Genomic DNA, 23,580 nt, shown 5'->3' on the forward strand with positions numbered 1-23,580 from the left:
AAAATTTATTTTAAATTAAAAAAAATCCACATTCATTTTCTTTATACGAAAACAGTAAAATGTACGCCCGAAAACATTGAACAAATATACGAAAACAGTATGTATTCAACATGTTAGTAAGAAATACATATCAATAATACATAACCAATACTATTTTATTCATTTGTAATGAAGTTTATTATTTCAAGAAACCAAAACCAGCATAGCAAATGGGTGACGATCGGATTCCAACGTTCATTGTATTAACGACCAATATCACGTGCATGTAAAATACCACGCCGTATACTCCAGATGACCGTATAGATCAGCAATATGGGCTCAAATATGCATGTTTATGTGTATATAATTATAACTAAAATCATAAATAAATTATAATTTATAATGAGATTGCTTTAAAATAATTATTACAAGAAAATGAACGGTCAATGCTAAGGTTGTATAAAAAACAACCGAAAAAGCATTGAACAAAACTGAACATTTTTATTTTTTAGCCAATTTTTTTTTTTTTCTAAAACAAGCATCATGTAATGAATAGTTGAGAACAATATTCTGAGACTTTCACATTTTATATTTACTTTTTAATTTATTTGCATTTTAGTAGAAATAATTTCACATCATTTATTCTTGTACAGTACAGAAAGTTACTTTAAAATAAACAAAATATGCAACCTACGATTTCTTTGTTTATTCGTCAGTCGTTGTCAAACGCCTTCAACTGTTTGTATAAATATAGGGGTGCATTACGTTTTTTGGAGTGTAAAGTATTTGTCACAGTTATCTGTCAGGTGTGAAACCATTGTTTAATACCGGTATACGTGGTTTTTAATCCAATTACGCAAATGTAATGGGCCATTGCCCTAAGGGGTTTATCTGCAAAGTTTTATTACCTTAATCCGGTCATAAAAATGATTGATCGAAGTGGCACCAGATAAGTGAAAATAGGGAAGAAATCTGGTAAAATAGCGATTTAAAATGTACTGTCCGAAAAGTAAGAATCACAAAAAAGTATTAACCGAATACTTAGGGGTATTATTATTCCCTTATGCTGTGATTATTTATAGGCTTGTGACTTCAAAGCTGTTGTCTTGTCGTTTGCGATCAGCACATGTTTTAAACTTTTAAACACGGTCCGATACCGAGCGTCATATTATGCATCTTATTATGAAATGTTATTTATTTCCAGATTGTCTTTATGTGAAACATTTATGTTCGTTTTAAATTTAATTAAAATGTCTACCAGAAATACCAATATTTAAAATGTGTTAAATAATAAAATATATATTTTGATGATGTAATCTTTTATATTACCTTTGCCTTTATGACATGTACCGTACGTCTTAAACATATTTGAATCTTCGCTTAAATGCTTAATGAAGTAATCATATTTTAAAATCGTGATTTAATGGAAATATCACGATGTAAAGGTGGGAAATCTAACTGTTTTCGGTAAATGTACTGTTTTCGATATATGTCCTCGTATTGATAAAAAATGCTTCCATTTAAAAACAGCAATAAAATTTCGTAAAAAATAAATAATTAATATAAAGCATCATTTAAATGAGTACTGGAGTAAACATTCATTAAAATCATAGTTTAACGCCACTATCACGATGTAAAGATGGGAATCTAACTGTTTTCGGTACATGTTACTGTTTTCGCGAACACAGTACTGTTTTCGGTATCTAGTCATACCCCATTTCTTCTTCAGTGTCAAACTAGGCGCTTAAAAGTATTGTTAAGCGCATCGCTGACAAATTATTTAATTGAATCAAGGAAAATTAATTGCAAGAAAGAGAAAATTACAAAGTCGTCCAAATTTTTACTAATTGTTAACACTGAATTAATTTAAACCCTTAAAGTTCATAAAATTACGAACAAAAACCCAATACATAATAGAAAACTGTTACTTTACATTACAGCACTGTTAACTTTCAAACCGTATATGTTAAAAGTGTGTCAAGTTATGTAATATTTATCAGCACAGTATTATCAATATCATGATAAGTAGTGTCAGAGAGAAAATCATGGAAAAGGTTCTTGTAGTTGGAGCAGGGATGACAGTAGTCCATATAAACGGACTCCCAGTGCCTTTGATAATTTTTGCTATGGCGGCTCTGGCAGTCCATATGCACCCCTTCATAAACATGGGTGCAGTTCAGTGCAGCGAATCCGTGCGCTTCACTTAACAGACGTCGTTCGAGACAAATTGAGGAAAATAATGAAAAAACTTCATAAACATGTTAAATTTACCTGAATGGCAACCTACGGATGTCATCCTTTGCATGCACCCTATAAAAACACGACGATGTTTCAACACACTTTTCTCGCTGACATGTTTATGTTTAAATTTGAAACAGTGTATTCTGTATCGAATACCACATCATTATCGACTTTATAGGCTGGAGCACATAACCCGACATGCAAAATATTGGTGTACTGCGACCTAACCAATATTCTGTCAATTTTCCAATATGGCGGATACAGCGTACAAAACAAAACCTATGTCAATAAAATCAATTATTTCTTGCTTTAATGGTACCATTTGGATGAGTTTGTGGTTTAGATAGGTAAACTTGTATGAGTTCATGCATTTTCAGTGTTCCTTAACCCTTGCATTGTTGAAACCATTTTGCACCCATGGCCAAGAGAGAGTGCATTGCAACTATCAGCAACCCTTTGGGTTATAAAGCTGATAGTTGAATTATTGCAACTAGGATGACAGGGGCTTCAATAGCTGCCTTTCTGAGACAAGAACTTTCAAAATCTACCAAAATATCAATATGGGAAAAGAGCAATGGAATAGGTATTCATCTTGTTGACTATTCACCTTGAGTTCTTGACTACGTTTGATTAAAGTGCAAGTATTAGACTGAGTAATGCATACCTTCTTCTTCAGTGTCAAACAAGGCGCTTACAAGTATTGTTAAGCGCTTCGCTGACAAATTATTTAATTGAATCAAGGAAAATTAATTGCAAGAAAGAGAAAATTACAAAGTCGTCCAAATTTTTACTAATTGTTAACACTGAATTAATTAAACCCTTAAAGTTCATAAAATTACGAACAAAAACCCAATACATAACAGTAAACTGTTACTTTTTTCCTTATTTAACATTACAGCACTGTTAACTTTCAAACCGTATATGTTAAAAGTGTGTCAAGTTACGTAATATTTATCAGCACAGTATTCTCAATATCATGATAAGTAGTGTCCGAGAGAAAATCATGGAAAAGGTTCTTGTAGTTGGAGCAGGGATGACAGGGGCTTCAATAGCTGCCTTTCTGAGGCAAGAACTTCCAAAATCTACCAAAATATCAATATGGGAAAAGAGCAATGGAATAGGTATTCATCTTGTTGACTATTCACCTTGAGTTCTTGACTACGTTTGATTAAAGTGTTGTTTACAGAAATATAGAACGAAAGTAATATTGATAAAAATTGGCACCAAAATTTTGGTACTGGTTGAACCAGGGACCCCTCATTGTCAGGGTGAGTGCTCACCAGGCTTTGCACACTGGGATGCTACACAATGCCCCCCACACACCTATCATGGCCAAATTCATCCTGTTATGTATGAGTGACAGAATGGCTTCTTTCTAATATTTCAGGTGGTCGCATGTCAACCAGTCGCGCCAGTAACATCCGTAATAGTACAGTTGACTTGGGAGCACAGTACATTTCTGCGTCTCCTCTCTACCAGCAGAAACATTCAGGGTATGCTTGCATTGAACACTCTTTTACAGGATACTTTCCATTTGGATTGCATATTTCGTAAAACAAATTATAAAATGTTGCTATAATTACTCTCTGTTTAGTTTTAGTGTTAGTTAATGTCTATTCAAAATAAAACTTTTTTCAAAATGTTGACATCTATAATCCCAATGCATAATCTGCCCTTTCACCAATATATATATTAATCTATTATCAATGTCATATAAATTATCATAAACAAAAACGAATATGAGTCTAACTTTTCAAATACTGGTACATGGTTTTAGTGGACTTACATTTTGCATCACTACAATAATGTTATCATTATTGTGCATGCACAATGTGATTCTTTATGTACCTTTCATTCATCAAAAATGTAATTAAACTTTAACTTTCTTGGAGTGCAAAGGATATCCTGGTTATAACATTTTTAAATACAAGTAATAAATTATTTTTTGTTAACTGAATGATTGTAAACTTAGGAGTCATTTGCAATTAACCATTGTTAATATAAAAAAAAATATTTGCAAAAATAATGACGTGTTATTTTTAGAATCTACTCAGAGTTAATCCAGGCCGGGCTTCTGATGGCAATCGATGTGGCCAGCATAGAAGGCCACTCTGATAAACAGCCGGACACCAAGCACTATGTTGTGCCAGAGGGGATCAGTGCTTTGGTGAAACACTTCGTGAACAAAGCAGGCAAGAATTTTTATGACTATCATTACATCCCAGTGTAATGAATAAGATTAATAACAGTTAGTTTTCTAAATGGGTTGTATTTTACTGGATAAAGTAATTCAATAATTATTACAGAATGTATGAAACATATATTACCAAGATTACATTTTCTTTTTTTTGCCCTTGTACATTATCTGGTCTTTAAGTTTATTCAACAGGTGTCGGTCTATGGTGTGTTTCAAGATATTTTTAACTTAATACAATTGTTGTTTTTTAATTTACAAGTGTTAAATAGTGTAAGTGTTAGTAAGAAAGAGGCTTATATCACTTGAAATATTGAGCACATTCATTCTTAAATTACGGTAATAATAATTTCAAAATGAAATGTAAATATTGTGTACCCGTAACATACTGGTATAACAGATTTACTTGTGATGATCATTTGATTGTTTTACAATGGTATATAGTATGTCTACAATATTAATTTATTTATATAAAACAATGACATCATACTGTTGCTAAACATGTGATTGTCATGTTAGTCAAGTTATACATGAATTGAAATAAACAAATGTTGGTTGCCATGTTACAGATGCATCTGTCGGTCGTCAACATTTGGTAACCAGCATCACGACAGAAGGAACCCATGTTGCTGTAACCACAGAGCAGGGTATCAAAGAGTTGTTTGATGCTGTGGTTCTCACCATGCCTGTACCACAGATATTTCAGTTAAAAGGAGACATTGCTAAATTTATAGGTATGTCATAAAACGTGAGATCAAACACTGAATGGTCCTCTAGTATTTTCAGCTCAACTATTGGCTGAATAGTCCAAGATATACATGTTCTACTCATTTTAATGTCAGCGTTAAGGTAAATGCAAAACTTCTCACTGTTTCTACTAAAGGTATTGAATAGAAAATTCACAGATGTGTTTGTGTCATTGTGTAAGTTTACTGACCAAATTATAATACTCCGTCCTGCAATTTAGCACTATTATGTCCCCTTTTTTTCTTTCAAATATGGTGAAGGTAAGTAAGCAATTTCTGCATATCTTGATTTCTACTACAGTAAGTGAATTCAAATTTAGCACTTGTATTCAAGGTCATTGTGTGAGGTCACTGACCCATTTCTGTAACTCTGACCTGAAATTTAGCAGAATTATGTCCACTTTTTTATTCAAAAATTTGGTTTTGATAATTGTGCAATATCTTGATATCACTGTTTCTTCTACAAGTATTCAATTTAAACTTCAAACATGTGTTCTGGTTCATTGTGTGAGGTCACGGACCAACTTCCCTAAATCTGAACTGCAATTAATTGTACAGTAATTACACGTATACTCCTTTTTGAACTTAGAAAATTCAAGTAAACATTTGCTTGCACCTACACCATATCTCTATATTAACTCCAGATATTGCAATACAAGTGTTCAATGTGTTCAGAGTATTTATAAAATATCACTGACCACTGCCTATAATATTGACCAGCCTTTAGGCATGATTTTGCCTCCTTTTGTTCTTGCAAAAGTCGGAATAAGGTTTGTCTGCAAGCTCAATTTAAAGTTTGCATGCAACAAATAATATGTAAGTACCTTTGTATCTGGGGCAAGATGACGTGTAAATGTGATGTTGCTAAATATACAGACAGATAAAAAGTTGTTCACTTAATAAGTAAGGATAGAGAAAATGTTTTTAAATTTTGTTAGCGATTGCATTTTGGGTCATTGGGATCAAGGTCACTGTAACTAAAAGTAGAAAAAGTGTTTTTTTTGCTTGAGAATGGTGTAAGTTTGTTTCTAAGCAGCTTAAATGCAGGCCTAATGTTGGATTGCAGTTGAGACTATGTGGAGCAAGGTATTTGTTTATAAAAATATACAAATGGTTTCCTATCAATAAATATTATTGAGTTTAGGAGCAGTTTATGCATAGCATTTGGGGGTTTAAACTGGCTTTATCTGTCATTTTTCTGTGTTTACTCTAAGACTGTAATGGGGTCATTGATGTCACTTTCAAATTGGATTGGTTTATATGCATGCCTGTTTTTCTGGAATGTTTGCAAGAGAAAAAAAGAGTTTCAATTAAAGCATTGAAGAGGCTACAAGGTTGTTACACAAGTATCTTCAAATTATGAGAATCTCTCATAAGAAGATTTGACGTTTCTTGTTACAACAACAATTTCTCATGTTTGGCCATCATGCTGGGGATTAAACTTGAGCAGAATGGCAGGAGGCCCCCTTCCATTTTAATTCCCGGCCATTTGAAAAATCTTCCAACCCTTTTGTTGTCCCTCTTTAATTGTTCAATGTTCTCATAATATGCTGACATCCACAAGTGTTTTTATTGGCTATTGAAAATTTTATAGAGTAACATATAGTATATGCTTCTACAAGCATCTACTGATTTATAAGTAAGGAACATGCTTTATGGAACATAATTATGCTGAATGGGTGCTAGAGTGGAAACAGCACCATTAAGTCACTAACAAAGTAAAAAGTTTACCACCCACCAATTTTGCATGAAAGAGGTGACCCTGTCCGGCCAAAGTGCCCTTATATTTGTTTTTTTACTCTTTCTAATGTCTTGTCACTCATTCTTTATGTTCAGCGTCCTTATGTTTCTGTAACAGGTGAGAAGGGCATCAAGGCAGATCTACAGAATGTCAGCTACTCTTCTAGATTTGCTGTGGGCTTGTTCTTCCCTCCTGGAACATGTCTCGATGTCCCATGGTCTGCCAAATACATTTACGACAATCCTTGTGTACGATATGTGTCTGTTGACAATAGAAAAAGAAATAAAGGTACTGTACACACCTGTTTTCATTGTCCTTTCACCTGTATCAAAATTAATTTAGTATTCCTTCCTGTCTCATTTAAAGTGCACATGTTTTAATTATGAATACATAAACCTAGTCAGTCAGTGCATATTAATTATTATTGAAAAGAAGTGTCTTCAATGTAAACAGACCTCAGACAAAAGCCAATTCATGTGTAACTTTGAATTCCAGTCAAAATGTACAGTTGCTCAAACTGTAATACCTAAGAATGTTACAGTCTCTTAACTTAAACATAGATACTGACATGAATATTATTTATTGCACAAGCATCATGATTACCAAACATTTGAAAATTAGTTTAGTATAATTAATTGTTTAAATTGATAGATTTAATGGTTTGAAATAAAATACTTATCCAAAAGCTAGGTCTGGTACCATCTTAATATGTGGCCAATAAAATATTGCCAGAACTTGCAGCATTTAAGTGATATTATGAGCATTTTTCACTGTTGAATTGAGCTGAAAAGAATAAACAGGTCGAAAGAGTTAGTTAAAATGTGGTTACTGACCAATTATTTGCAACCCATCTTGCTACCAGTTGTTTATAAAAAATATATATTATATTCAATATTTTACGTGACTCACCCAGTCCTGTAAGCCAAAATGATCCGTAAAACGAAATAGTGTTTTTTTGTTGCATGAACGAATCTGTACTAAAACTAGATTTAGATTCACATCGTAAATCAAATCATTTCTGTCGTCCGTTGTCAAAACAAAAGTAGGGTTGATATTCAAATGCATTATTTTTCTCTCCGGGATATTGTTTTAGTATGTTGATGCTGCATTAACAAATATAAGTGTATATGAAGTGAAAACACCAAAAATGAACAACGATTGCGATAGACACCTATGAACTGTAAGATGCTCATAATATCACTTTAATGGATTTAGAACATTTCTGATACTGAATATAGACATAATTTAAATTGTTTACGGTTGATTATGGGCCTCTTGTTTCTCCGTAGACTCAGCCGATGTTGGCCCCTCTGTGTGCATTCACACGTCTGTGCCCTGGAGCATGGAGAACTTGGAGAAAGACAAGGATTCAGCTGCTCAAGAAATTCTTGAACACGTCAAGGCTGTGCTACCATGGTTACCCAAACCATCAGAGGTTAAAGGTCACAAGTGGAGGTATTCACAAGTAAGTAGGATTCATCTCGATTTTGTGTTTTGTAGGGTAATGTTTATGAAGCAATTTTTCTGCCATGATATATAAGCTAGCTTTAATCATGTTGGAATAATGTGTGCCTTGGACCAGGGAGGACTTTGGTGTTATCCCCATTCTGAACTTGGCATTTTTACAGATGGATTACGCAAGTGCATATTTATTGCCTGAAAATCATAGAGTTTTATACACTAAAGTTTTTTATTCACATTAATGTTCAAAAATATTCATACAGTATAAACAACACTCTGCCATACAACATATGTTGTATGCTGTCTTGAAAAACGTATAAACCATTTATTGATGTCAAAAAAAGCTGTTAAGTGTGACATAGTATATTGATAAAATGCAATACGTTATACCATTTACAGGGTAAGGCACATTGTTTCAACTCCTCGTTTTCACCAAAATTCTAAGACTTAAGTCTAAGAATAAAGAAAATTCTTTAAATTAGAATATTCAAGAATTTATTTAATTTTGAGTCAAACTCTGCAGTAAACATCTATCTATATTATTCTTCATATAGAACATTTTTTTAATGACATAATCACCAGTGGAGGCCTGTATATATTCAAACACTGAACACATTTTTCTTGGTTCCAAGTCTATTCTTTATTCATAAGTCTAAGAATCGGTTGGTGAATACAGGCCCTAGTCTCAGTTTATGTTTTAAAGCTCAGTTTATGGATGATCACAAATTCACACATTCACTCTAAATAGCCTTAATAGATGACATGGTTAATTGTATAACATGACTTTAGAGAGCAACAATTGGATGGATGAAATTTTTTACATCATTTATTTTTCAGTTTGTCTTATGCAACTACTTTATTAATTTATTTCATTGCACTGATGAAAGTCTTTGTAATGGTTGACTTATGGTAAGTATTTGCTCGGATTTTTTTGAGCCCTGCTAAATAAATTACCAATCATTTACCACTGACATTCAGGTAGAAAATATTTAAACCCTACAGACATATGAGCTGTGTCATGCAAAAATGGGTCTTACACTATATGCTGCCAGCAAGCTCCAGATCAGCCTGCACATTCTAGTCAGAAGCTACCCTGTCGTCTATAAAGTCATGGAAGGTTTCTTGGTCTTATTAGGGGACATGGTACCTCCTGACCAGACTGCGTGAATGCCCAGGTCTTTCTGGAGCTACACTGTAAGCATATGGCATAAGGATCATTTCACATGACAATAGTGGATATGTTGTCTGCCCTATGAATGGGAGGTTCCTGGTTTGATACAAACTTAATGAATCATTCTCTCAGCCAAGTCATGCTTTGCAATAGATAAGTCTTCTATTAATGATGCACATTGCTTCATAAGTGAGTTAAAGTGACAGACCTTGAAATTTATTTGCCTTGTTAAGAATACATTGTTAGTTCGTTCAGAACTTAATTGCAAGTGGGCCTCAAGCTCAATTTGTGACTGGTCCTAAATTACAAATATTTCAATCTATAGAACCATGCAGATTTAAGGCCTTCTACTATTAATATATGCAAAGAAGAAACAAATTTATTTAAGGTATAATTCTTACTATTTTAGCATAATTTAATTAAATTGTTTGTTTTTTCAGGTTGACAAGGGTTTTCCAGGCAGTCCTGGTTGTGTTATCCTCAGTGACAGTCCCCCAGTCTTATTGGCTGGTGACGCATTCTCACGGGGTGTTTTTGACGGTTGTCTGGACTCTGCATTGGCCACTCAGCAATTATTGGTTGGTCTTCATAAATCTAAAGTATAATGGCCAGTTCTTGCGTTGTATAGTTGACAACTTATTGACTTTTCATCAGCATTGGCCACTCAGCATAAATAGATGGTCTCTTAGATCAAAGACTAGTGTTGAATAATTTCTTGATAATAGTATTTGTTACGAGTGCAAAAGTCTCCATGGTAATCACGAAAGCATTTTCTGATCATGTAATAGTATTAAATTAATTATATATATATTTTTAATAGTATTTATACTGTTCAAACATGCATTTTGATGTAACAAGATGGATTATTTATAGAACATTTTTTATGTAAAACCATTCTGTTTTAATAATAGGGCATTAAGAAAACATAATCTGACTAAAATAACTTTTATATGCAGGACTTGGTTAACAAAAATGCGCGAATTTTAAATGTCTGTGATATTGTGTGATTGATAAACCATGTTTTGCTAAAGATGTGTGTTATATGTGTGTTTACTTGGCAAAAATGCAGAAACATGCAGAATGTTAATGTTATGTATGGTACGGAGTAATAGTTTAAGACATATCATGTTGAGAGTACAGCTGAACTTTGAACATTATCAAATTAGTTCAGCAAACATTTTAGCTATGAGCCGCGCTCTGGAACATTGGAACATAATGAATGTACAGTCTGCTTAGTGGAGCATAATGAATGTACAGTCTGCTTAGTGGAACATAATGAATGTACAGTCTGCTTAGTGGAGCATAATGAATGTACAGTCTGCTTAGTGGAACATAATGAATGTACAGTCTGCTTAGTGGACCATAATGAATGTACAGTCTGCTTAGTGGAACATAATGAATGTACAGTCTGCTTAGTGGAACATAATGAATGTACAGTCTGCTTAGTGGAACATAATGAATGTACAGTCTGCTTAGTGGACCATAATGCATGTACAGTCTGCTTAGTGGAACATAATGAATGTACAGTCTGCTTAGTGGACCATAATGAATGTGCAGTCTGCTTAGTGGAACATAATGAATGTACAGTCTGCTTAGTGGAACATAATGAATGTGCAGTCTGCTTAGTGGAACATAATGAATGTACAGTCTGCTTAGTGGAACATAATGAATGTACAGTCTGCTTAGTGGACCATAATGAATGTACAGTCTGCTTAGTGGACCATAATGAATGTACAGTCTGCTTAGTGGACCATAATGAATGTACAGTCTGCTTAGTGGAACATAATGAATGTACAGTCTGCTTAGTGGACCATAATGAATGAACAGTCTGCTTAGTAGACCATAATGAATGTACAGTCTGCTTAGTGGACCATAATGAATGTACAGTCTGCTTAGTGGAACATAATGAATGTACAGTCTGCTTAGTGGAACATAATGAATGTACAGTCTGCTTAGTGGACCATAATGAATGTGCAGTCTGCTTAGTGGAACATAATGAATGTACAGTCTGCTTAGTGGAACATAATGAATGTACAGTCTGCTTAGTGGAACATAATGAATGTACAGTCTGCTTAGTGGACCATAATGAATGTACAGTCTACTTAGTGGACCATAATGAATGTACAGTCTGCTTAGTGGACCATAATGAATGTACAGTCTGCTTAGTGGAACATAATGAATGTACAGTCTGCTTAGTGGACCATAATGAATGTACAGTCTGCTTAGTAGACCATAATGAATGTACAGTCTGCTTAGTGGACCATAATGAATGTACAGTCTGCTTAGTGGAACATAATGAATGTACAGTCTGCTTAGTGGAACATAATGAATGTACAGTCTGCTTAGTGGACCATAATGAATGTGCAGTCTGCTTAGTGGAACATAATGAATGTACAGTCTGCTTAGTGGAACATAATGAATGTACAGTCTGCTTAGTGGAACATAATGAATGTACAGTCTGCTTAGTCTACGTTGGGAACATAATGAATGTACAGTCTGCTTAGTCTACGTTGAGATGACATAATGAATGTACAGTCTGCTTAGTCTACGTTGGGATGACATATTGAATGTACAGTCTGCTTAGTCTACGTTGGGATGACATATTGAATGTACAGTCTGCTTAGTCTACGTTGGGATGACATATTGAATGTACAGTCTGCTTAGTCTACGTTGGGATGACATATTGAATGTACAGTCTGCTTAGTCTACGTTGGGAACATAATGAATGTACAGTCTGCTTAGTCTATGTTGGGATGACACAATTGGAACATAATGAATGTACAGTCTGCTTAGTCTACGTTGGGATGACATAATGAATGTACAGTCTGCTTAGTCTATGTTGGGATGACATATTGAATGTACAGTCTGCTTAGTCTACGTTGGGAACATAATGAATGTACAGTCTGCTTAGTCTATGTTGGGATGACACAATTGGAACATAATGAATGTACAGTCTGCTTAGTCTATGTTGGGATGACACATTTTGCCTTGACTGATTTTCATTTACAAGTCTTTCTTTATAAAATTTACTGTAAAGAAAAGAAACTGCAGATGGCACAGGCTGATCTGGGACGGCACTTTACACAAATGCATTAAACCCCCGTTTTCGCAGTGCGGCTCATATAAAAATTAGCCTCTAATGTTTGTGATTAAAACATTATTAGCTGTGTATAACATGATTAAGTTGTGTGTAATTTTGTGTGTGAATGAGCTTAAAATGGGTTTAAAGACTTCCTGTATTTAAGGGCTCAAAGTGAAGCTCCACATTCTATTGTAATCACTGTTATATTTTTAAAATATTCAGTAAAAGGTATTGGAACATGTAATTGTGCTGTGAAACATTTATTCTCAGGAACATGTTTTTGTTCTGTTAAACATTTATTCTCAGGAATCCAATATTGTTTGTTTCAGAGCTCAATTCATTCTTATGCTATGTAAATGGTCTGGATAAAAAGGTAAAAAAACTAGAATTAAGACTTTTGTTCCAATTTATTTGCAACATTATATTTTACCCAATCGCTATCTGAATTCTACACAACACAACATGGAACACAAATCTGTATCAAAAATATATAATACAAACATTTTCTGAATGGAAAATGGTAGTCATCAGAAAGGATGCCATATAAATATGAGTGTACGACACTCCAAGCGTATAAAACTTGATGCATATACATGTATCATAAATATCACATTAATAAATTCAATGTCTAATGGCGAACATAATGGAACTTGTATAAAGCAATATGTTTTGTACCATTATTTCTTATATCCATTCCTAATGCGAAATTGTTGGAAACATCACATTAGCTACAAAACCCTATGATTGATTAGGCACGCATTCACCATCTTATTCTAAGACTTAAAAAAACTTGGACCCAAGATAAATATGTTCAAAGTTTAAATACAGTATATTCTGGCTACAAAATGAAGCAATTTGTAGAGGAATTAAATTCCATTTCATAATTAACTGTGTAATACTACTAGAACAAAACAGTTTGAACAATTCTCTTTAGTTTTGGACTGAAGTCTTAGAATTGGTTGGCCTAAACACGAATGGTTAATAATTGAAAAATAAGATGTTTTAAAACACCTGCTGGAAGTTTTTTTCCAATACTCAAGAAAACTAACTTTTTAAAGCATAAATGAAATACTCAGATATCTCTAGATAACAACAATCTGTCATTATATCAAATATGGATATGTTAAAGAATAAAAAACAGTACATAAATGTTATGTGCATCAAAACACCAATAAAAAAAATTGTGCATATAAACTATGTAAAGGCTAAAGCAAAGGATATCTATTGCATAAGTCAATCAATTCACAACAAAGTCATGTGTATTAATTAAAGATGATACAGAGCTGAAGACTGATTTCTTCTGAAAGTATGTTAAAATGGTTGTTTTTTACCAGAGACATCATAGGCAGAGAAGCTCCTAGGAAACAGAATATGTTTAATGTTGAGGTATATGGTATCAATCTATGCAAAGTTTTACAAATGCAATCAAAATGGAGAACATACAAAATTGGTCACTAGCCATAATAATTATTGTACTCGATTAAATGCTAATTATTTATTTGCGATTATTTGCTCTTTAATAAAAAACTTGAATGATTTTTCCATTTTTACCAAGAATTTCAAAAATAATAGATTGGGTTACACAACAATATGATATTATTTACCAGTGATATTTACACAGATTGTTATTCAGGTAAATCATGAACAAGTATCTGAGCCAGTAACATATTACAGATTCCCAGACTTTGTGGACCTGTCCTGGATTTGCAACTTTCAAGGAGATTGCATAAAAAATAAGCAGTAAGGCGGATGCTACAATTCCTGTTTAGGGTTGTTCCCAACTGAAGGCAGGTTCAGACAGACGTCAGTAAGGGAGGGCTGGGCTGAGTTCTCACACAGTAGACGGTGCAGGCTGCCATCATGTTTCTTGTACTCTCTGTATAGACCTTCCTCTTCAAATTCCTCTACATACCGGCTGCACAAGGTTTTCATCCTGAAAGGTAACAATCATAGCTGGACCATTGAGTGGAAGACATGATAGCCTTGTTGCATTAATGTTAAATAGTAAACTACCAGTGTATTTCTCATGGTAACAAGCCCTTTATCCTTAGCTTATAGACGTATCTTCATTTATATTGAAGATGACTTGCATTGTTATATATTCCATACAAGATCATTGTAAAAAGCTTCTGACCTTAAATGCAAATGAAAGGTGGAAGTCACAGTTATATAACTTTTGTTGTTTTTAATGATGGTTTATCATGAAGTTAATTTTTTTTTTTTTACTTTTATACCTTTGTTACCAACTAGTATTGTGCTATTAACCTTTGATTAAATGTATATTTATGTAAATTACATTAAAATATAGCAATTTTAAGTGTTGAATGGTTGGTGAGAAGATCTTTAAAAATTCCCCTTTTTGCCCAAAATGACGCGAAATTCCCCCCTCTCAGGGCCCCGCCCCCAATCCCCCAAAGTGTAACAAGGGCCATGACAACTAAACATTTTGGCTAGAAATAACACAAATTTTCTTCTTCATTCTCACCGATTTGGCCATTTTCCACCACCAGCCATGATTCCAGGAACGTTCTCTGCCTCAAGGCCAGGTCCAGACAGTCTCTTCACCTTTTTCACATCTTTAACACCGTAACTGAATGGACAGATTGAAATTACATGCATAAAAAACAACAAAGAAATAAAGAAGCTTTAAATAACACTATTAGAAAAACAAATCCACATTAGCTGCAATTTGGATATAAATATGGTGTCCAACTTGCATGCAAACAGGTATTCTTTATGAGATTGTAACCAAATGCTAGTCATTTAAGAGACAGTGACTACTTAGTCCCTGCAGCTAAAACATGTGCATTCAATCTTCACTTAAATGAAACATATGCCTTAAGAAACAAGATCCTGAGTCCAATAAATGCCCATGACCTTGAAGGAAGCTTAGTCTGCTATGTCTGTTTTGATTGACATGCCCACCTATATAAGTCAGTGACTAAAATAAGGTCATAATCAAAATGGGGTCAGGTGGTGTGGGTGAGTTTATAGTGTTCATCATCTATGCAACTATCAAAGCTTTGTAATAATCATAATGGATGTTACTTAAAATGCATTATTTTTGGTTTTCCTATAATTTGGACCTTCTGAAAAGCCTAAGGTCAAGGTCAAATTGAGGTTACCTAATAAGGGTGTGTAGATAGTGTGCAGAGACATCAGCAAATATCAAAGGATAAAAGACAAAAACATTACATTTTGGGTTACATTGGATGGACAGGCAGAAAAACAAGAGCTGTTAGAAGACAACGCGCTCAACTTTTCGAGTGCTTGACAGTATAACGTAAGCTATCATGGGGAAATTGTTCATATTCAATAAGGTCAAAGTAATATAGTCATCATAATTCTAACTGGAAGAGGACCATGATTGAAACATAATGATGGCTAATGTTTAAAAGAAGTGGGACATTATAGACGATTCTGAGTTCAGGTTTATTTTCCACAATCTATTGAACATTTGTAAAGACATAAAACAAACTAATAAGATTATATTTCAAGTTTGATAGCAATAGCTTGGGTGGGATGGTTGGACGGTCTTCAAAAATAAAATAATAAAAATAAAAACTTTTTACCGTTAAAAATAATTAAAATAATATTTTGTGTGTGTGTGTGGGGGGGGATTGAAGTGGGGGAATAATGTGGGGGTGTGGTCATTTATTAGATGATATTTCAAAAATAAGAAAAAACAAAAGCTGTGTTCTTGAAACACAATGCCCCCTACTGCGCCGCTTTGAAGCCATATATTTGACCATTGACCTTGAAGGATGACCTTGACCTTTCACCACTCAAAATGTGCAGCTCCATGAGATATACATGCATGCCAAATATGGAGTTGCTATCTTTAATATTGCAAAATTTGACCTTCGATCTTGAAGGATGACCTTGACCTTTCACTACTCAAAATGTGCAGCTCCATCAGATACGCATGCATGCCAAATATCGAGTTGCAATCTTCAATACTGCAAAATTTGACCTTTGACCTTGAAGGATGACCTTGATTTTGACCTTTCACCACTCAAAATGTGCAGTTCCGTGAGAAACGCATGCAAGCCAAATATCGAGTTGCTATCTCCAATATTGCAAAATTTGACCTTTGATCTTGAAGGATGACCTTGACCTTTTACCACTCAAAATGTGCAGCTCTATGAAATACGCATGCATGCCAAATATCGAGTTGCTATCTTCAATATTGCAAAATTTGACCTTTGACCTTGACCTTGAAGAATGACCTTTACCTTTAACCACTCAAAATGTGCAGCTCCATGAGATACACATGCATGCCAAATATCAAGTTGCTATCTTCAATACTGCAAAATTTGACCTTGACTTTGACCTTTCACCACTCAAAATATGCAGCTCCATGAGATACGCATGCATGCCAAATATTGAGTTGCTATCATCAATGTTGCAAAATTTGACCTTGAAGGGTGACCTTGACCTTTAACCACTCACATGGTGCAGCTCCATGAGATATGCATGCATGCTAAATATCGGGTTGCTATCTTCAATATTGCAAATTTGACCTTTGATCTTGACCTTGAAGGATGACCTTAACCATACACCACTCAAAATGTTCAGCTCCATGAGATATTCATGAATGCCAAATATCGAGTTGCTTTCTTCAATGTTGCAAAATTTGACCTTTGACCTTGACCTTGAAGGATGACCTTGACCTTTCACTACTCAAAAAGTACAGCTCCATGAGATACACATGCATGCCAAATATCAAGTTGCTATCTTTAATATTGCAAAATTTGACCTTTGACCTTAAAGGATGACCTTGACCTTTCACCACTCAAAATGTGCAGCTCCATGAGATACACATGCATGCCAAATATCAAGCTGCTATCTTCAATATTGCAAAAGTAATGACCAATGTAAAAGTTTTTGGACGGACGGACAGACACCATATATTTGACCTTTGACTTTGAAGGATGACCTTGACCTTTCACCACTCAAAATGTGCAGCTCCATGAGATACACATGCACGCAAAGTTTTCGGACGGACACACAGACTGACAGACAGTTCAACTGCTATATGCCACCCTACTGGGGGCGTAAAAAGGAAAACAAACAACACTTTTTTGGGGGGGATTCTGGGGTGGGGCGTGGGGGATGGTTTGGGTGGAGTCCAGTGTGGTATGTCAGGTAAGTGTTGTTTTGTCAAAGTATGAATCAAATCTGATCCTAAATAAAGAAGTTACGGCAATATAAGCAAAATTTATTTATTTGACCTTGAGATTCAAGGTCATTCAAAGGTCAAAATCAAATTCAACATGCCAGGTACAGTACCCTCATGAAAGTAAGAAAGTATTTGAAGTTTGAAAGCAATAGCCTTGATACTTTAGAAGTAAAGTGGATCTAAGCACACAATTTAACAAAATGTTCAAAGTTACTAATTCAAAAAAGGGCCATAATTCTGTCAAAATGCCAACCAGAGTTATGCAACTTGTCTTGTACAGTCCCCTTATGATAGTTAGTGAGTGTTTCAAGTCTGAAAGCAATAGCTATTATACTTTAGGCGTAAATGGACCAAAACACAAAACTTAACCAAATTTTCAATTTTCTAAGTATAAAAGGGGCCATAATTCTGTCAAAATACCAGTCAGAGTTTCATAACTTTGCCTGCACAGTCCCCTTATGATTTTTAGTAAGTGTTGCAAGTAAGAAAACAATAGCTTTGATAACATAAAACTAAACCAAATTTTCAATTTTCTAAGGATAAAAAGGGGCATAACTCTAAAATTAATTCTGACAGAGAAATGCAACTTGACATACACCATTGTCCTGTTGCCATAAAGAAGTATTCCAAGTTTGATTTAATTATCTTTGTAGTGTTAAAGTTTTTCGACTTTATAAAAAAACTTTCACCAACGGCGACGCCGACGCTGGGGGAGTAGTATAGCTCTCATTTTTCTTCGAAAAGTTGAGCTAACAAACACATGGACAATCATTCCCTTATATCAGTAGATGCCAGGGCCATAAACAGATTAAAGTTTGTGATTTAAAACTCCATATTATTGGCAAACTATCTACCATAGAAGGCATGAAATGATTACTCACGTATCCAGTATTGTGCCTGAGCACACATCCTCTATAATTCTGTACATCTCAGACTCTGGTATACTCTTCAACGACTTTCTCTTGCTATGAAACTCATCAAATACTTTTGTCAACTGAAAGAAACAGAACAATGAAACCATGCATAGTTTGTTTTTTTTGCCCTATATACAAACAAACAATCTTTATGTCAAACTTAGAATCAACAGTAAATGATCAAAATTTTGGCTACAAAGGCTATCCTGCAAATATCAAAATAAATAACTATGTAAAGAGAAATGATGTGGTTTCGCTATGCACAGAGTAGTAACGTTTAAGTCCACCTGAAAGAAAGGTAGAAAATCTTACATTGAGTATGTTTCAAACATTGGAAAATAAAAATGGAATTAACAATATAACAAATACAAACATTTCTATGAGAGATACAACCTAAATGGCACCACTAAAATAAAACATGATAATGAACATTTTGAATTTGGTCATTTCTTTGCATGAATGATTATATACAAAATCATTTGCAAATCTATTACCAAGGGGTATAACAATTCATGTTCAAAAAGTAACTTAGTTGGTATTTATAAATTAATAATTGTAGAAAATTATTAATAAATCTTTTATCACAACAACCATAATTTCATAAATAGGATTCTTGAATTTTGGCGATTATTAATAGATGTTTAATTATAGAGAAATATTGGTTTAAATAAAATTATAAAATCTTAATTTAAATATTTACCATATGATATCATTAGTTGCAATAATTCAACTCTAAGCTTTATTGCCCAATGGGCTGCTTTGACAGAGCCGCCATAGCAAAAATTATCAAAGGCTCTCGCAGTCCGTTTATATGGACTACCATATCATAAGAGAACGTTATTAAGTTTACATTAAAATGTACCACAGTTATCACGGTGCAAGTCAAAACATGACTGCTTATAGGTATATACTTAAAGATGTCAAACAAGATAAGTTATGAAACACAATCCGAATATAGTTATCTTAAAAAGCCATCAAAACATATTCGTTGACATGGTCAAATAAGATAATTTCTGTCTAGCACCCGTTTCATTGAATCGGAACAAAAGAGAGTCAGTCAGCCGTCATATTTATAATGACAAATCAGAAAATGTATACGGCCTGTTTGGTCAGTTTTGATTTTTCATTTTTCTAAAAAGATAGTCTAAGTTTGACAATCGAATACAGCAGTCACGTTTTCTTGTTGTGGCGGCCATATTGGCCGCCGCACTGTAAAATTGTATTTCATGAACATTAGCAAGCGTTGTATTAGAAAATATTCAACAGAAATAAATCGCGATGAAACGAGAGATGAACTTTGTTTGTTAATGTGTGTTCTCCACCAACAATGTGTAATTACGTTACAAAGAAATATGACATTTTGTATGTATCCTTTAACATGTTTAAGGTTTTTCAGTGAACAGGTCATTTAAACAGTTAAAATAATAAGTTCACCAGTTATTGTTTTAGTAACCTTTGCACTAATTTATACATCAGTACAACCAAACATGACACTTGGGAGTTAAAAACTGAAATCCAACTAGTCAGGTGCAGTTCCAGACTACTTTGATAGAGTGACAGTCAAGTTGATGACACACTATAAACCAGAAATATAGAGAAACCAAATATAAAAATTGTGCACTAGAATGCAGAAGGAGAAGGAAACAGGAAGACATAGAATATCCTGCAAGTACACAGTGAAAACATCTGCTGCATAGCATAAATGAAGCCCAATTGCAAGAGGGGAAACCCTTCTAGATCAGAGGTTAACAATGTTTAGCAGGCTAGCAGGCTAGCAATTGTCAAGTAAGGAAGAAGGAAAGAGTGATACCCTCATAAAAAGAACTAAAAAGAGGAAGCAGCACATCCACAAAAAATCACCGCCAAGGATACAAGTTAAAGAACTAGAACTGGTCAACTACTACTGGCTCAACAACAAGAAGCTATCACTAGACACCATCAAGGTCCTCCAAAAACAGAGAAAAAGCCTTGTCATAGAAAGAATTCAACACAAGCATCATCAAAACAGGAAAAGAAACAATACCTTGAGGGGAAAGGAATACATTTTCTCCAAACTCTATGAAAAAATTAAAGAATGCGCACGACAACCTGAGCCAAAAAAGTGAGGAAGCAAAGAACCAGGTCAGCTAGGAGAACAACATCAAACTCCAAGAAAGCAAGTCAAAAAACTTTAAGATTAAGCTGGAAATAACACTTATCAAAATTAAGCAAGAGAGAAACACCACCATGGTGTGGAAAGGACCAAAGTCTCAAAAAAGAGGAGAAATATGGATCCGAAAAACACCCTCAAAGAGATACGCAAAACCTTGATATGAAGTTCAGCTGCACATGCTTTGGCTCATACACCCACCCTTTTCTTACTCTTCATCAATGACATCATACCAGTACTACCAAAAGAGTTCCAGCAGCCCTGTAAGCAGATGACCCAGTAATCTGGTTCACCGATGAGTTTGCAACAAGCGCCACATACAGACAGCAACTGGCTTTGGACATGATATCAACTTGGACTGCCCAGTTGTGAGTAACCATTAACAAGGAAAAATCGTAAGACCTCATCAGTCCTGGAATATGGCTAAAATTCCTGAATGACGGCTGCTCAGTCCACAAGATTCTGGACAGAGTCCAGAACAAGGCTTTGTGCATCTCCACAGGTTCAGTAAGAACCATTGCAATTACAGAGATGAAACAGACCACAGGCATTCCTACACTACAGAAAGAATGATAATGCAAAGCCATGAAGCAGATAAGGAAAGCCACATTCTCAGAGGATCTCCAGAAGCACAGCAGAATGAAAAGACGTAATGTATGAAGATTGAAAAGATCTAACTCTGTCTAAGAAAGTAGTGCAATGTTAAGAAAGCAGCAGGATCAGCTGCCAGCAGATGAGGAGCCAAAGAATCTTACTGACAAACTGCCCTCCCTGGGAAAATAGGAACATAAAAATCACAATCTGTGTCAAAGCCCCCATTTCACCACAAAGGACAAGCGCAGTGATGCAAGAAAGAAAGACCTGATGCTGGCTATGCTTGAAAAAAGGAAGCATTTATAAAGACATTAACAGATGGCTCAGCAACAAAGGCAGTTAAAGCATGGGGAGCTGAAGCATACATGCAGTATCCAGACAGACAGTGGCAAGCAGAGGAAATTACCAAAAGACCTCCACTGCCTAACTCGAGAGCTGAGGTGGGAATTTTGATTATCAACAGCAAAGAAGACCAAGACTACCATATAGCCATCCAAACAGATGCTAAGTCAACAAAGTACCTTGCTTCAAATATGAGCTACTAAACATCTCCCGAATTGTACTCCAATGGCTCCTTGCCATAAAACACATTTGATATATTTACAAACAGAATGAATCAAGATTTGATAAAAAAAAGGTGGGTTACAATTGGTGATACATACTGGATGGTGAAAAAATGATAATTAAACATAAATTATGTATCCTACCGCAACCCAAATTTGACGACACCTCAATTCGACAATGTTCTATTTGTATTGATTAAATGGATGATTATTGTCTTGGAATCATTTCAAAGTAATACACCCGAGTTTAAAATTATTATTTTGTGCTATTAAACATTTCATTATTTTCTTTCATTTTTTGCTAAGTATTGCTTCATGTAACCGTTACATCGTCGAATTTGGGTCACACTGGGATACAATATGTTATTGTTATGCAATGATTTTATTAATATAATAAGCTACTTTGCACATGCTGATTTTATTATTGCCATTTTAACATTTATACTTAATATGCCAAAAATGAAATCAACACAGGCAAAAGCAATGTTGGCTAAAAGCATCCAAAATTTGGTTGTTTTTCTATATTATACGAAAGGTCAGCTGTCTACAATTGTTTTGAACATTTGACAGTTGAGCTGTGCACAAGTGTCTAATAAAAGTAGCTTACAGACAATATTGGTACAAGAACTTGTTTTACAAACCTGATAAACGATTGCAGTGCATGCATCACACTTCAGGTGAGAAGGCATATGCATGCTGTGTGCCTCTTCATCATCCAGTTTGGGAGTCTTGAAAGTAATGGAGCCTTCTGAGCCATCCTCATTCTGTGTTACCACATTCTGACCCACCCCCAGGCACAAAACACCGGCAAATATCAAACAAATAAGGTGGGCACAAGATATTGAAGATTGTCTCTTATTTAACATCATATTTATAAAACAAGATTAATATTGTCCGGTTAAAAACCCAGTCGAAGATCTTTGTATACTGTTATTTTAATTTGTTAAGCAATTTTAACCAGAACAATAATTTGTTTACATGTAGCCAATCTGAAAACGAAAGTTACAAATCAACTTCCGGATTATGCAACATTAATTTTCGTTGTCGACACGGGTAAAACGGTTTCCTTTGTAGGTGCGTTTCTCTCTTGTCAGGGACCTATACAAACAAACTGAATAAGTCCCTGCTCTTGTGAAACAATATATTTAAACGTCAAATGGTTATTAGCTCTACTCGACGTTATACGGAAGTTTGTCAAAACTTCATAGAAACATATGCGCTTATAAATGACACTTATTTATAATTCACCACTTTTAACATTATATATATCGGAGACTACCTGTGTTAACGAACACGAGGGGGCTATTAGAAGTTGATCCAGCTTGCGGCCCTAACCGGATATGTATGGCAATATATTTTTGAGCAGCCAACACGCGCGCACGTGACCATTTTAGATATACAACCAATTCCTTACACTTATAATTTTATTATTACCGTATCTACATGTTTCCCTTGTTACAATCTTGAACGTGTATCTATTTCTCCGTTCGCACAACTTATCGGTTCAATCATAGGCGGACCCAAGGGGGATGGGAGGCGGACGCGGCGTACACCCCCCCCCCT

At 34.7% G+C, this 23,580-nt stretch overlaps 3 protein-coding genes across 7 annotated transcripts in view; 1 reads left to right on the forward strand and 2 right to left on the reverse strand.

Moving 5' to 3' along the window:
- LOC127867651 (alpha-(1,3)-fucosyltransferase fut-6-like) overlaps positions 1-3,394 on the reverse strand; it is a 74,380-nt gene extending 70,986 nt beyond the window's left edge. For 2 of the 4 annotated variants that reach the window (XR_008043596.1, XM_052408970.1), the window contains exon 1: positions 2,828-2,913. The gene's annotated coding sequence lies outside the window, so the exon portion shown is untranslated. Of the gene's footprint in view, positions 1-2,827; positions 2,935-3,365 lie in introns of those variants that run through there. The other 2 variants (XM_052408972.1, XM_052408971.1) reach the window with 2 other exon arrangements.
- On the forward strand, positions 1,917-10,910 carry LOC127867654 (renalase-like). 2 transcript variants are annotated; one of them, XM_052408976.1, is made up of 8 exons: positions 1,917-2,033; positions 3,233-3,341; positions 3,608-3,713; positions 4,264-4,412; positions 4,984-5,148; positions 7,019-7,189; positions 8,191-8,366; positions 9,974-10,910. In XM_052408976.1, exons 1-8 carry the CDS (start codon positions 1,998-2,000, stop codon positions 10,136-10,138), a joined length of 1,077 nt encoding a protein of 358 aa, XP_052264936.1. In that variant the 5' UTR covers positions 1,917-1,997; the 3' UTR covers positions 10,139-10,910. The 2 variants fall into 2 exon arrangements, with proteins under 2 accessions (XP_052264936.1, XP_052264935.1); XM_052408975.1 differs by lacking the exon at positions 1,917-2,033 and having other exon boundaries at positions 2,955-3,341.
- A 2,093-nt stretch (positions 10,911-13,003) lies between these two features.
- Positions 13,004-22,932, reverse strand: LOC127867658 (marginal zone B- and B1-cell-specific protein-like). The gene is made up of 4 exons (XM_052408981.1): positions 22,659-22,932; positions 18,679-18,791; positions 15,101-15,205; positions 13,004-14,548 (listed from the first exon to the last, which is right to left on the reverse strand). The coding sequence occupies exons 1-4, from the start codon at positions 22,884-22,886 to the stop codon at positions 14,368-14,370; spliced, it is 627 nt and encodes a 208-aa protein (XP_052264941.1). The 5' UTR covers positions 22,887-22,932; the 3' UTR covers positions 13,004-14,367.
- Between the last annotated feature and the right edge of the window lie 648 nt (positions 22,933-23,580).

This window comes from Dreissena polymorpha, chromosome 2, assembly GCF_020536995.1.
Source record: "Dreissena polymorpha isolate Duluth1 chromosome 2, UMN_Dpol_1.0, whole genome shotgun sequence".
NCBI lineage: Eukaryota > Metazoa > Mollusca > Bivalvia > Myida > Dreissenidae > Dreissena > Dreissena polymorpha.